Source organism: Mchenga conophoros, linkage group LG7 (genome assembly GCF_057382185.1).
Source record: "Mchenga conophoros isolate Kocher_MC1m ecotype Shallow Benthic linkage group LG7, M_conophoros_male_GT1.1, whole genome shotgun sequence".
Lineage (NCBI taxonomy): Eukaryota > Metazoa > Chordata > Actinopteri > Cichliformes > Cichlidae > Mchenga > Mchenga conophoros.
Window position 1 is genome coordinate 68154303 of NC_140532.1, and position 14941 is coordinate 68169243.

The following is a 14941-nucleotide window of genomic DNA, read 5'->3' on the forward strand; positions in this document are numbered from 1 at the left end:
TAATGACGGTGAGAAAGAACCCCATTTTAACAGGTCACGCTGCAGCTGAACACTGAAGCTGCACCTGCAGGCGAACAGTGTGCTACAAACACCTGACTCACCTGTGAGGCTCTCGTCGTGGGTCAGCGTCCTCAGAGGGACTTGGGCCTTCCCCAGGTACATGTCCATCTGCTCCTCTTTGTAGTCGAACACGTAGAATTGAAGGAGCTCCGACTTCAGGTACCGGTCCAGGTCCGCATCCATCGAGACGGAGTACGACCTGAGGTCATGGAAGTCGGGGTCCTGGCGGTTGTGAACGGTGGCGGTGGGGTGGTCGGGGAAGTGAAAGAACTTGTAGACGACATAGGGGCTCGGCTGCCAGGAGCCTCGCGGCTGAAGGCCGGAGCAGCGGCGGACGGTGATGAAGAGCTCGTTCCAGTCGCCGGTCGTTGGCGGAGGCTGAGGAGAAACGACACGAGTGAGAACCTTCACCTGCTCAGGTGTGTGTACACCGTGGGTGTATCCTCCTGCTCGTGTATCTGAGTGATGACGGGTGATGATGAAGCTCACCGCCTTCATCTTCTCTCGGTACAGTCGCAGCGTCTCCGTCATGGGCACCCTCAGCCTGAGCCAGAACTCCAAGGAGCCGAAGCAGCGCGCCTCATCACGTGACCCTGAAAGAGGTTTGCACACGAGCGTTCATCTGACGACGCGTTTTCATCGAGCATCACCGACAGTCGCCGAGTCTACCGTCATCGTCAAGTACAGCCGCCAGCCCGCAGACCGCGTGGATCCGGCCGTCACTGAGCTGGCTCGCGGGTCACACGGCCCCTCATGACACACAGGAAGGTAAATATCCAGGTTGTGTCCTCGGCCCTACTCTCACCTTGTACATATTTGAGCTTAGAGCGGACATGAGGCGCTCCCCTTATAAAGGCTAATTTACATTAGATGTAACGTCATGTGGTTGGTTGCAGCTAACAGACTCACATTAGTTTATGTTAAGTCTGCTAGCCACAACCAACCAAACTCATGACGTCATGTTCCGTACTGACAGCAGATGGCGCTAAACATCTTTTTAAAGAAGCGTCTCTTCTTCCTCAGACCTCCACCTCCCTCTGAAGGTGGAGGAACAGCATCGGGATAGACGAGCTCTCCAAAGAGCGGTGCGCTCTGCTGGATGCACCGCTCGCTCAGAGCTCCCTGACCTGCAGTGTGTCCACACCGAGTGATGCTGGACTGGACTCTCTACACTGCTCATGCACTTAATAACAAAATAATGTACTTTAGTGATGCACCCGGTAACGGTTGTTCACTGCTCGCTGTCGGTCTGCACCTGTTCAGTGTTGTTCTTGTGTCTGTGTGTGTCTGTGTGTGTCTGTGTGTGTGACAAATGAAACATGGACTCTGTCAGTGAGCCTGAGCCTTTACACGAGCAGCTCTTTGGCTGTCTCTCAGTCTGTGCTTATGTCAGTCTCTCCCTCCCCCCACAGACCAATGACTCACCGACGAGCGCCACGCTGCCGTGAACCTTCCCGTCCTGTTCCAGCAGCTGCTGCAGATGAAGCTCGCCAGCCGCCAGCGTCCTCCAGTCCAGACCGAGCGCTTCGTGCAGCTCCACCCTCACCGCGCCCCGGTGGAGGTAGTCGAGGAAGCGTTCGTCCACGCTAACCACGTACTTAGAAGTAAAGTTGTATTTTGGACTGTGGCCCGTCACCACCGGTGTGGCGTGCAGCTCGAACACGTAGAAGGCGTACGTACAGAAGGTGGCGGGCTCAGCTTCGCCCAGCATCTGCAGGGCAGAGCCAGACAGCGTGACGCCTACTATCTGAAGCTCCAGCAGGTTTTCTCCACTCTCCAGGTGAAGCGCTTCGCCAGATTCGTCGGCCTCGTCCTCGGCTGTGGCGTCCGCTTTGACGCTGTAGGTTTTGGTCCCGTAGGCGATGTCTCTGAGCTGAGCTGCGGAGCAGAGAAACCTCATCATCAACGGTTCATTTATTCTTTAAACTGAACATCAGCAGGAGAACTGGATGGATGCTTGGGTGGGCGGGAACCTTCCAGTTTCCTGATCTTCGTTGCCCTGGCGTCCAGCAGCTGAGCCTGGCGTTCTAGCTTCTGCTCGTACTCGAGTTTGTCGGCGTCCATCTTGCGTAGCGCGGCGTCCAGCTCGGCCTGCGGCCACAAGAAAGGAAATAGATTCTGCTCAGCACAACAAACGTGATCAGGTTCCACTCTGACCCCTCCCCTTGCTGCTTTGCATACAGTAAGAATAAAAGTGGGCGGGTGTGTTTGCTCTACCTTGTAGCCTTGGCTGATCCGGCTCTCCGTGCTCAGGAGGCTCCGGGTCTTTTCCAGCTCCTGGATGGTTTCGGCGTGAGCGGCTCGCAGCTCCTTAATGGCGTTTTCCATGCTGGTGCCGCCCGTTTCCTCCTCCGCCTCCCTCAGGAAGTCCAGATCTCCACTCCTCTGGGATTTACGTGTCTGATAGACGATGATGTTACAGACAAAAGGCGAGACGTGAGACTGAATCTGGGCTGTGTATGATCGCAGTAACGACGGCAGCGGCGTGTGACGGGCACTCACTTTGACGAGCAGCAGCGCCTCGGTGAGTTCGGCCACGTCGTAGTCGCTCCCCTGTGAAGAGCACGGTGATGTCACACACACCAAACCTGCAGCAGGCGAGAGGATTTGATTCATCTGCTCACCCGACTGTAAAACTTGAGCTGCTCGTTCAGTTCCTCCAGCTGCTGCTTCTGCTGCAGGAACTGCACCTCCAGCTTCTGATTTGCTTCTTTCAGCTTCTCGTTTGTGTCTGAAAAACAATCAGAGGGAGGAAATCGGTCGCCACGTTCACCCTCGGCGCTCTCACGGGACACGGAGCGGTCTTAATGGGCAGGTAGGGGGCGTACCCGTACCTCTCTCGGCCTTGACTTTGTCGAGGATCTCGTTTTTGTCGACGAGGTCGGCCTTGAGCGCCGTCTCCAGCTGAGAGATCTGAAGCTTCAGCCGCTGCTCCTGAAGCTGCCATTTCTCCTGCTGAGAGACGTCAAAGGCGCTGCAACGAAAGGAGGAGGTGACGGAGGTCAACCTGGGCCAGGTAAGACTGAAACGTTCATGGACAAACGGCCCTCACAGCGCCGCGGCGTGTCTTCGCCTCCTTCTGCTCACCTGTTCAGCAGCTTCTCGTTGCTGTCCTTCAGCAGGTCTCTGTCCTGCTCCAGCTCGCCGATCCTCTCCTGCAGCTGAACGCACACACAGGCAGGTGAGCCACCACACCTGCACAGCAGCACACCCCTACAGCGGACTCGGGCTCACCTGCTCCATCCTCGTCCTGGAGACGCTGGCACTCTGCAGCTGCTTCTCCAGCTCCAAGCGCTTCAGCCACTCGTTTTTCAGATCCGCCGACAGCTCGTCCACCTTCACCATCGCCGCTTCATGACTGAGCTTAAGCGTCTGCTGACTCTGCAAAACAAACGCCGCCGCTGTTAGCTCGCTCTGTGTACACACCTGACACCTGGTCTTGTTGATCTCGTCAGGCCAGCTGTGTCTGCAGATGTGTGTCAGTGCCATAAGGTGGAATTATAAACGGGAGGTTAGTCACATGATCTTTGAGCTCATCATATCCAGCTCTGGTGTTTCGTCCCTACTCATCTGCATGATTCACAGTTTAAAACAATGCTGTGCACTGAATCAAGCCCCTCCCCTCTTAAGAAATCTTTCTCCTGATTGGCTGCAGAGGGATTTGATTGCGCTTGAAGTCACAGCGTTGCATAGAAAAGTGCGATAATTTGTTCTCTCACAGACAGAGAAGATCAGTAGTGATTACTGGATGTTGATCTTGGTGCTGCAGGGTTTCAGGTGGGGGAGGAAGAGGAGGAGGCCAGGAAACGTCTCACCTCCTGCAGCTGCAGATATCGCCCCTCCAGCTCGGCCACAGTGTTGGATCTCACCGCCAGCTGCTTCTGCAGTTTGATCAGCGTCACGTTGCTGTTGACGTGCGTCCTGACAGGAAAAAACAAAGATTCATCCACAACCTCGACCTCGAGCACAGCTTTGAGTGAAGAGGTGACCACAGAAAGCGATTATTGTGAATGACGGACGCCTCGCCACAGCACGAGCTCATCTTCTGCCCTGATACGGTGAAAGCTGTTGGACTGAAACCGTGAGAAACAGGCTCTGGTGCTCCCCTCCAACAAAAACCTGAGACCAAAATATTCTCACTGGTTTTATTTAGATGGATTTTCATTTACTCAAACATAAACGACATTTTTGATGAAATAACAGGAAACATCAGAACGAGGCGCCGCTCAGCTTTACGGAAGGCTTCGTATTTAAAACCAGCAGCTCGTACCTCAGTTTGGAGCTCTGCTCCTGCCGGACCTGCAGGAGTCTCTCTTCATACTCGGCCTCCTTCCTCCTCAGCTCCTCCCTCAGCAGCTCCGATGCACCTTCCAGCTCCTCCATGCGGCTCCGCTGGGACTCGATCACATTCTCTCTGCGACACAAACATGGCGCGTCACAATCAATGAGCTTCTGAAAATGAGGGACTGTGTGTGTCACGACCTTATTTAAACCCTCCAGCTAAAGCTGCGAGTCTGCACTTCACTCACAGCGTGAATCCAGTAAAGAACTACAAAAACTGTCATTTATAAATCCTCAGAAGGAAGCTCTGTGGAGCCTTAGTTACTCTTATCTTCCTGTTTCAGTGCCGATGCCAGCTAGGAGGACACGGTAAATATTTGTGAGGAGTTTCAATGACTGATGTAAAATACCACCTTTAATAATATCCTTAATATCCAGGATATGTACTGTGTCCACCGAAAACCTGTTTAAACACCATGAAACTGTTTGACCCTATTAACAGCAAAGACCTGGAGGACATCTTAGGTCAACTGAACTCCTCCTCCTGCTGTTTAGATGTCCTGCCAACAAGTTTTTTCAAAAAGGTCTCAAAGACTTTAGAGTCAGACCTGTTACAGATCGTCAACTTTTCTTTATTATCAGGTGTGTTTCCAGAATCACTAAAAACTGCTGTAATCAAACCTATACTGAAAAAGGACAATCTTGACAAGACACAAATGAACAACTACAGGCCGATCTCAAATCTCCCGTTTTTAAGTAAGATCATTGAAAAAGCAGTTTCTCAACAGCTCAGTTACTTCTTAAAACAGAATAATTGCTACGATGCCTTCCAGTCAGGTTTTAGACAGAACCACAGCACTGAAACCGCTCTGACCAAAGTGTTTAATGACATATGTCTGAATACAGACAGTGGAAAAATGTCAGTCCTAGTTTTACTGGATCTCAGTGCAGCATTTGATACAGTTGACCACAACATATTATTCAAACGACTGGAGAACTGGACAGGTCTTTCAGGAACTGTACTAAACTGGTTCAAAACATACGTAGAAAACAGGAAATACTTTTGTTACGATTCGATGTTGTCAGTGTTTTGTTTTAGGCATGACTGTTATGCGTTTCCTGTTTTACTTTGAAGGTCTGTCTTATCTCAGTGTGTTCAGTTTACGCTTCCTTGTCTCGTCAGTTCTGATTTGCCCCAGCTGTGTTTCCCTCCTGTTGTCTATTCCCTGATTACTCCCTCTATGTATTTAAGCCCTGTGTTTCAGTTTGTCATGGTCTTGATTTCCCCCTGTGTTGTAAATAGTTTGTTGTATATACAGTGGGGCAAAAAAGTATTTAGTCAGCCACCGATTGTGCAAGTTCCCCCACCTAAAATGATGACAGAGGTCAGTAATTTGCACCAGAGGTACACTTCAACTGTGAGAGACAGAATGTGGAAAAAAAATCCATGAATCCACATGGTAGGATTTGTAAAGAATTTATTGGTAAATCAGGGTGGAAAATAAGTATTTGGTCAATAACAAAAATACAACTCAATACTTTGTAACATAACCTTTGTTGGCAATAACAGAGGTCAAACGTTTACTATAGGTCTTTACCAGGTTTGCACACACAGTAGCTGGTATTTTGGCCCATTCCTCCATGCAGATCTTCTCGAGAGCAGTGATGTTTTGGGGCTGTCGCCGAGCAACACGGACTTTCAACTCCCGCCACAGATTTTCTATGGGGTTGAGGTCTGGAGACTGGCTAGGCCACTCCAGGACTTTCAAATGCTTCTTACGGAGCCACTCCTTTGTTGCCCGGGCGGTGTGTTTTGGATCATTGTCATGTTGGAAGACCCAGCCTCGTTTCATCTTCAAAGTTCTCACTGATGGAAGGAGGTTTTGGCTCAAAATCTCACGATACATGGCCCCATTCATTCTGTCCTTAACACGGATCAGTCGTCCTGTCCCCTTGGCAGAAAAACAGCCCCATAGCATGATGTTTCCACCCCCATGCTTCACAGTAGGTATGGTGTTCTTGGGATGCAACTCAGTATTCTTCTTCCTCCAAACACGACGAGTTGAGTTTATACCAAAAAGTTCTACTTTGGTTTCATCTGACCACATGACATTCTCCCAATCCTCTGCTGTATCATCCATGTGCTCTCTGGCAAACTTCAGACGGGCCTGGACATGCACTGGCTTCAGCAGGAACACGTCTGGCACTGCGGGATTTGATTCCCTGCCGTTGTAGTGTGTTACTGATGGTGACCTTTGTTACTTTGGTCCCAGCTCTCTGCAGGTCATTCACCAGGTCCCCCCGTGTGGTTCTGGGATCTTTGCTCACCGTTCTCATGATCATTTTGACCCCACGGGATGAGATCTTGCGTGGAGCCCCAGATTGAGGGAGATTATCAGTGGTCTTGCATGTCTTCCATTTTCTGATGATTGCTCCCACAGTTGATTTTTTCACACCAAGCTGCTTGCCTATTGTAGATTCACTCTTCCCAGTCTGGTGCAGGTCTACAATACTTTTCCTGGTGTCCTTCGAAAGCTCTTTGGTCTTGGCCATGGCGGAGTTTGGAGTCTGACTGTTTGAGGCTGTGGACAGGTGTCTTTTATACAGATGATGAGTTCAAACAGGTGCCATTCATACAGGTAACGAGTGGGGGACAGAAAAGCGTCTTACAGAAGACGTTACAGGTCTGTGAGAGCCAGAGATTTTCCTTGTTTGAGGTGACCAAATACTTATTTTCCACCTTGATTTACCAATAAATTCTTTACAAATCCTACCATGTGGACTCATGGATTTTTTTTCACATTCTGTCTCTCACAGTTGAAGTGTACCTCTGGTGCAAATTACTGACCTCTGTCATCATTTTAAGTGGGGGAACTTGCACAATCGGTGGCTGACTAAATACTTTTTTTGCCCCACTGTAGACGTAAATAGTTGTTGATACTGTTTTTACTCGGTAGGGGTGAGAAGCCATTTTTCTTTGGGAACCTTTTCTCCTGTTTTTGGTTAGGGAGGCAGGTAAGACACCTGTAATTTTTGTTTGGGGTTTTCTGTGAAGGTAAGCCAGCTGCATTTCATTTCTAGAGTTTTTGTTTGTTGTTTTGGCCATGCTCACCCTGATGCCTGCTACCTTTTGGGACTCAAACTGACTGGCTGTTGTGAAATCCGTGGTAGCTGTTTTTTGTTGGTTCGTCCTCCTTAAGAGCAGGGAGTGGGGGGGCATTTTTCCTTATTTTTATTTTCCTTATGTCGCACGCCGGTTCCCTGGGCTGGGGTGTAACACTTTCTATCAATAGGTAACTTCACATCTGAGCAGACAAGTATCACATGTGGAGTTCCCCAAGGTTCCATCTTGGGACCCCCTCTGTTTAACATTTACATGCTCCCACTGGCACAGATTATAAAGAACAACAAAATAAACTACCACAGCTATGCAGATGACACACAAATATATATCACAATGTCACCAGGAGACCGAGGCCCTGTACAGGCTCTTGGTAAATGCATTGAGGAAATTAATGACTGGTTGTGCCACAATTTTCTCCAGCTAAACAAAAACAAACTGAGGTAATAGTCTTTGGCGCCAAAGAAAAACGATTACAGGTCACCAGAGAACTTCAATCTATACATCTAAAAACCACAAACCAGGCGAGAAATTTGGGTGTAGTGATGGATGCAGACCTAAACTTAGAAAAACACATTAAGACAATAACAAAGTCAGCTTACTATCGCCTCAAGAATATTTCTAGGATAAAAGATCTGATGTCTCAACAGGACCTGGAAAAACTAGTCCATGCATTCATCTTTAGTAGGCTTGATTACTGTAACAGCATCTTTACAGGTCTACCTAAAAAATCAGTCAGACAACTACAGCTCATTCAGAACTCTGCTGCTCGAGTCCTCACTAAGACCAAAAAAGTGGACCACATCAGTCCAGCTCTGAGGTCTTTACACTGGCTGCCTGTCCGTCAGAGGATAGACTTTAAAGTTCTGATGCTGGTCTATAAAGCTCTGAATGGTTTAGGACCAAAATACTAGAGATGGACCGATCCGATATTACGTATCGGTATCGGTCCGATACTGACCTAAATTACTGGATCGGATATCGGAGAAAAATAAAAAATGTAATCCGATCCATTAAATATCACGAAAGCACCTCACAAAACTTGCAACACGCCGTAACTCGCCTCAGAACGTTAGCATGTCGGAGCAGTATGCATCACGTGATAGAGCGGCTGTGGCATGCGGGACCTGTCGGTGGTCTGGATAGCATGTGGAGCTTCGCTAGCTACCCGGCATTTCATCTCCGACAAAGTTATCCCCGAGAGAAGTAAAGCAAGTGTGTAAGTCCATCTCTGAATGTTTGTAAAGCATTCCTGCGTTAAGCTTAACAAACGATATATGGAGCGACTGCCTCTCCTGCTGCTACTTCAATCATAAAACTGATCAATGATCAGCTGATCGTCTCTCTTCTTTGCTTTTGGCCCACTTTGCACCAGAAAGAGGAAACCAGCGGCTGAACAACAGCAGCACGTTTAAGCTTGATCAGCTGTTGTTAGAATGTATTTAATATTACTTTCTACTCGAGGATCTTTTTCTACGTAGCTGACGCTGGTAACTGTGCAGGGGCGGATCTAGCAAAGTTTAGCCAGGGGGGCCGATAGGGCATTAACAGGGAAAAGGGGGCACAAAGACATACTTTTCTTTCTTATTCTCATTTAAAATGTCGAGCTTTTAATAAATAATTATCTGAATCTTACACCCAAAGTTTTAATCTGATGTAAAATGTATAGAAGTCCATCACTGTATATAGTGACTATTAAGTCTAATATATATACCCTAGTAAGCTATAGTACTTTTTCCTTTGGGAAGGTACCATCTGTGCAGTCTGCAATTTTGTTGAAGAAAGATGTTGAATCTATTTAATATTTCTTGAAAAATAATTGATTTCTGTGCATTTTTTTCACACTGCATCAAATTAAGGTTGATTACGTCGATTAAGCATCATGAGGTGGAGCGTGAGGGGTGGTTCCCTATTTTTTATTTATTTATTTTTGTTGTTGCTGGGAGTTGGAACCCTATTAGTTAGGTTGCTTAATATTTATGCTAAGTATTCTTTAAAATACCAGAATAGGGAGGATGGTGTAGGTTTGAGTTTATTAGATTGATCAGTATTGCTGAACTATGAAATATTTTTTTTGCATACAGGTATAACAGAATAGCTTTAGTGTAGTTGTTGTTTTAAACTTGAGTATGAACTTATACAAAATGCAGCAAGATATTTAAAAAACAGTTTTGTTGATTAAAACACACTATATCGGATTCATATCGGTATCGGCAGATATCCAAATTTATGATATCGGTATCGAACATAAAAAAGTGGTATCGTGCCATCTCTACAAAATACATCAGTGACCTCCTGACCCAGTATGAACCTTCCAGATCCCTCAGGTCATCTGGATCCGGTCTTTTATCAGTTCCCAGAGTCAGAACCAGACACGGAGAAGCTGCATTCAGCTTTTATGCTCCTTATATCTGGAACAAACTCCCAGAAAGCCTCAGATCAGCTGAAACACTCAGTTTATTTAAATCCAGGCTGAAGACTCACCTGTTCTCAGCTGCATTTGAATAAAGCACCAAATCCACACTTTAAGCTTAAATTTCAAAACTTGCATTTAACTACTGATTTTATCTGTTTTGATTTTATATACTGTTTCGTTTGTTTGTTTGTTTGTTAATTAGTTAGTTTGTTTGATTGTTTTAATCAATTTTAAATCATGCTTTTTATTTGTTTTTGTTTCTAATGTCTCTGTAAAGCACTTTGAACCACCTTGTTGTTGAATTGTGCTATACAAATAAACTTGCCTTGCCTTAAATAAGCTCAGGATGACTCATAGGTAAGGACGGGAATTAAGAACTGGTTCTTGTAGAGAAGTGGTTCCCAGTAGTCCAGCTGTATGGAATTGTTAGTCTGTTTGCCGATCGATCCTGCTTATGGAGTCTTGTGCTCGTGCATCCAGAAACAGCTCCATCATGCTGCTGACACAACTTCAGCTCTTTACATGCACCTGCACAGACAGCATGCTAACGCTAAGCCAGCCAAGAACCCGGAGTGATATCCTGCTTAGAGGTGTTTTTGAGCCAGAATCGATCACTAACATCTCACTGATTCCCATTCCTACTCACAGGTTGCGGATCTCTGATCTGGCCTCCTCCAGCAGACTGTGCCCATAGCGAGGCAGCAGGCCAGTCGGAGGTCGTCCTCCTCCCTCCAAACTCCTCGTACCTGCAGGAGATGAATTCACAGAGGGAAGATGGTAAAAGTTAAACAGAGAGAAAGAAAACACGCAGTTCGTGGAGCGTGATGGCAGAGAAGCTCTGGAGACGCCGCAGAACTCACTTTTAGGTCGTATTAAAGACGGAGACGACATGTCGTCTCTGAACTTCTTCAACCCCGTGTTGACTCGCGGCTGGATGCGGTCGTACGGCGTCGGCCTCTGGCTCTGACGATTGATGAGTTGATGCTTTGCCACCAGGAGGCGCTGTTTCAGCCCTTCGTTTTCGGCCTGCAGGGCCCGGACCTTCTCGTGGAGCTCCTCCATCATCTCCTCCATCTCCACGTCTCGGACCCTGGAGGATGGGGCTGTCCCTGCTGCCAGCTGCTCCATGCGGTCACGGTTGTTCATCAGCCTCTTCAGCTTTGTGCTCAGTCTGCAGAGAGACAGTTAAATTAAATGGTATATTGTTAGACACATTAAGGATTCTGGAGCTTTTTGTGTGGAAAAATATTATTGAGGAAATAAACGTGTTCTCTTTAAAGACGTGCTTTTGTTCAGTGATAAAAACGCCCCGGGCATATGGGAGAAGCCTCACTTCTTGATTAGATCATCCCGTTTGTGGCTGTGCTGTTTGAGCTGCAGCGTCTCCTCCTGCAGCCGCAGGAAGCGGTCCTCCAGCTCCTCCCGGGACACACGCGAGATGTCCAGTCGCGCACGGGCGTGCTGATAGGTCGACGACTCTGTGAGCAGAAATCAACAAATTAGCAGGTGAACAAACTGTACCACATAAAACAGAGCACTGGATTTAACCTAAAATGTAGGTTAGAATTCAACGTTTTAGTCATGCAACTGTCTGCTGGTACGTGGAGGACTCTGAAACAGCCTGATGAGTGTGGACACACCTGGTGGAGCCGGTGTGAGTCTGGAGAGGTCCACCGTGACGTCCTTGACCGGCACATCTGCTGCCGTCTCATCCCGGAGGGTTGACATGTTTCAGCCTGGACAGAAGATTCAACCGTCGGTGGCGGTTACAGACAGCTTTACGCCTTTTATAATTCATCTCTGAAGATAAATCTCTCAGTGAGGTTAAAAACACAATCGGCACAATGAATAAAAATACTTTACAATGAAAACTTAATCAGCAGCACTTCACTTTAAAGACGCCTCTAATAGCGCGGTGTTAAACGGACTGTTCACCATTTCAAAAGCACCAAAATTCAAACAGCCTAGTGTGTTACATGTATGCCGAACTTAAAACCGGCTAATTCCGATGTTTCCGAGTCTTCGACGATAATTACGAAGCCACATTTAACGCTACTTTCGACCGTGAACATTAAAACGTATAGAATTTAAAGGTAGTCTGGTACCGAGCGATGATTTAACAAAGCAGCGTTATCTTTGACCAATGGGACACACCATATTAATATCAGGTAAATAAATTAAAATATATATTATTACGTGGATGTATTTCACTGAAAAGCTCTGAATCTATCGTGTTTTTTTCCGCATTAGCAGCAGTAGCTAACGAGCTAGCGGAACCGTCTAATTATCAGATTGCGTGTCGCCTCAAACGCTCGTGACTCCATATTTACTTCTGACTTGTTTCCGGTCATTTTTCTGGTAACATCTGACGTATTTCTTACCTTTTACAACGACTTTGTTCAGTTTAACTCACGGTTGCTACTGAAAACATAAACGCTCATCACGTCGTTATGGTACAACAGCGCACGCGCTGTGCGAAGAGCCTTCTGGGAGTTGTATTTTTTGTTCCTCTTTTTTAGCAGTCAAAGGCTTTCCTAGCTTATATTTCCCTCTAGAATATGACACAGTATAAACCACCAGTGATTAAATGCTCTTAAAGCTGTTTCGAGTTTAATAAGAAGGACTTTTGTGTGTGAACGTGTCTGTTTCCTGCTGATTTTCATGCAGAAACCCTCTCTCCTGTCTGTCAGCTGTATCTCTGACTCTGGGCCAATTTGGGGACTTTGTCTGACCTGACTTTACATGTTAGCGTATTTATGAGCAGTGTGGCTCACTGCTGCACACACATCTGCGGGGATTTGATAGGCGTGCTGTCAGACGCATGCCTTTCATGAACTGGCGATGGATCTAATTTAGCACCCTGAGATGAGCGTCGGCAGGCCAGGATAAGCTCAGTCGGCATGTCAGTGTTCGCTGGGCCGTGACAGTCTCCCATCACTGCTGCTGCTTCTTCCAGGCATAACCTTTGAACCCTCCTCCCCGCAAACACACCTTCCCCCGTGTGTTCGGCCTGCGGCAAGCAGGCGCGGATCTGTCAGCGAGTCAGCCTGTCGTTGAAATCTATGATGCCTGCTGGCTTCTTGTTCAACAGGCCGTGCCCACGTTGGTGCAACAACTGTCAAGCACATGATCAGACGAGCATGGAGGCCCGTCTTAGCCTCCTATTGTAATATAGGCAGATTTTCCCTCAAACATCCAGCAGTCATGGCTTTTATTCAACTGGAGCCACGGGGGGGAGGTCAAAGTCTGTTACTGTCAGGCACTGAAAGGAGAGGCCAGATCAGCCGCCTACTGTAAATCTGCTTCTTCTTTCAGCTGCTGCATTCATAGCTCCACTGCACAGCGGATCATCTGCCTCCATCTCCTCCTATCCCAGCATCCTCCTCCGTCTGAGCTCTTCTCCTCCTGCCTGGCAGCTTCATCTTCATCCTTTTTTATCAGTAATAGTCCCTGCACCCACCTCCTCTCACTGATCTGCATCGTCGTTATCATACGATCCTGTGACTGTCCCAGATGTGACACTAGATGGCAGCTGGTTAACGTGTGAGCAGCTGAGGATCCTCCACCGGTCACAGTAATGATGATGGCAGTGAGCCTCTGTGAGGACAAATCACTCGGCTAATCTGATGACACAGATGAAGTCGCAGCCTCTTTAACAACCAGCTCAGAATTTAATGGGGAGTTATGTGGTTCAGACAAAACGTGAGGGAAAGAAAGAGAGAGACCTCTGAGTGCTCAACATACAGAAGATGCATAATTATGTGTCTGAAACAGGGGTGGGCAATCTCACCTTGGGTCAACACACCTGAATCACATGATTAGTTCCTTACCAGGCCTCTGGAGAACTTCAGGACATGTTGAGGAGCTAATTTAGCCATTTAAACCAGCTGTGTTGGTTCGAGGACACATCTAAAACCTGCAGGGACACCGCCCCTCGTGGACTGAGATTGCCCACCCCTGGTCTAAAAGCACGAAGACAGGAAACAGAGCTGGGCAGTAAAACTGCTGCAGGATGACTTTGATACTGAGCAGCCTGTAGAAAAAGGTTTGGAAGAAGGTGGGACTGAAAATCTGACAGAAAAACAGTAAAAACTGAAAATAGATGCAGAAAAATGTTTCAGATTAACAACATGTTAGCTGCTGTTGGTCACCACAATTCGCATATTAATGATCAAAGAACTGAGCTCACAGTTCATTCAGTGGTGCTGGTTTCAGTTATTGTGCAGATGTTTACAAGGTTGGAGACCTGCAGTCAGCTGACACTGAAGAAGTCACCTGATGATGATGAAACTGAAAACATCCAGATGAACAGGATCAACTTTCTGGGATTTCCTGACCTGGATGACTGAGCACGCGTGAGACAGTAGTCTGGATATTATAGAGCTATTTCTTATACTCTGTGAACTTTGTAACATATAGTTTTATTTCATTTAGTTCAGTGTGTTACTGTCTGATGTAAATTATTGTTCTAATGAATAAACGGTGGTAATCCTGCAACAGTGTAAACGAACAGACGCTACAAATACTGTAAATATGAACAGAGTAATTACAGTAACTGAAAATACAGCTTTATGCTGATGATATATTTTGCTGTAAAAAGTTTGTGCAGTAACTTGTTTAAAGTAACCGACTGTGTTACCTGTGCAGAGTGCACGATCATCCTCCCCACATACTGTTCGTCATGGAGCACATCACTGACTCGCTGTCAGTGTTCCTGTTCCAGGAATGAAGGAGAACTCCTTTGATGCCTGCTGTGAGTAAAGCTGCTTTAGTGGCCTCGCTCTGGCCCCCGAGCCATACATTTAGCACCTCTGGTCTGAATGTCATAACTAGTAAAAACCCAGAGACTTGTTCAGAACCAAAACTTCGTCTCAGTTTAATTAGTTTTATTTCCACAGCTTCACACAAAGAAACCTGTTGTTTGATTGACTGTCATGTGATCAGCAGTTTGTTCTGGACTCGGTTTGAGGAGAAAGCAAGAGGAGCGTCTGGGATCTGACGCAAACATCGTGTCAGGAATTGAACACACCTTCTGTTTATCTTCCATTATAAATAAAGTTATT

The 14941-nt window shown here is 47.0% G+C and overlaps 1 protein-coding gene across 3 annotated transcripts in view; it reads right to left on the minus strand.

Moving 5' to 3' along the window:
* rpgrip1l (RPGRIP1 like) overlaps window positions 1–12358 on the minus strand; it is a 21687-nt gene extending 9329 nt beyond the window's left edge. For 2 of the 3 annotated variants that reach the window (XM_085281024.1, XM_085281027.1), the window contains exons 1-16: window positions 12260–12358; window positions 11519–11614; window positions 11212–11356; window positions 10739–11049; window positions 10525–10624; window positions 4331–4474; window positions 3876–3981; window positions 3295–3441; window positions 3148–3221; window positions 2895–3034; window positions 2685–2791; window positions 2563–2613; window positions 2278–2460; window positions 2034–2151; window positions 1486–1938; window positions 102–653 (exon numbers count right to left, since the gene is read on the minus strand). In XM_085281024.1, coding sequence (XP_085137150.1) covers window positions 102–653; window positions 1486–1938; window positions 2034–2151; window positions 2278–2460; window positions 2563–2613; window positions 2685–2791; window positions 2895–3034; window positions 3148–3221; window positions 3295–3441; window positions 3876–3981; window positions 4331–4474; window positions 10525–10624; window positions 10739–11049; window positions 11212–11356; window positions 11519–11606 — 2719 coding nt within the window. In that variant the 5' untranslated portion in view covers window positions 11607–11614; window positions 12260–12358. The remainder of the gene's footprint in view (window positions 1–101; window positions 654–1485; window positions 1939–2033; window positions 2152–2277; window positions 2461–2562; window positions 2614–2684; window positions 2792–2894; window positions 3035–3147; window positions 3222–3294; window positions 3442–3875; window positions 3982–4330; window positions 4475–10524; window positions 10625–10738; window positions 11050–11211; window positions 11357–11518; window positions 11615–12259) is intronic. The other variant, XM_085281026.1, reaches the window with a different exon arrangement.
* Window positions 12359–14941: the final 2583 nt, after the last annotated feature.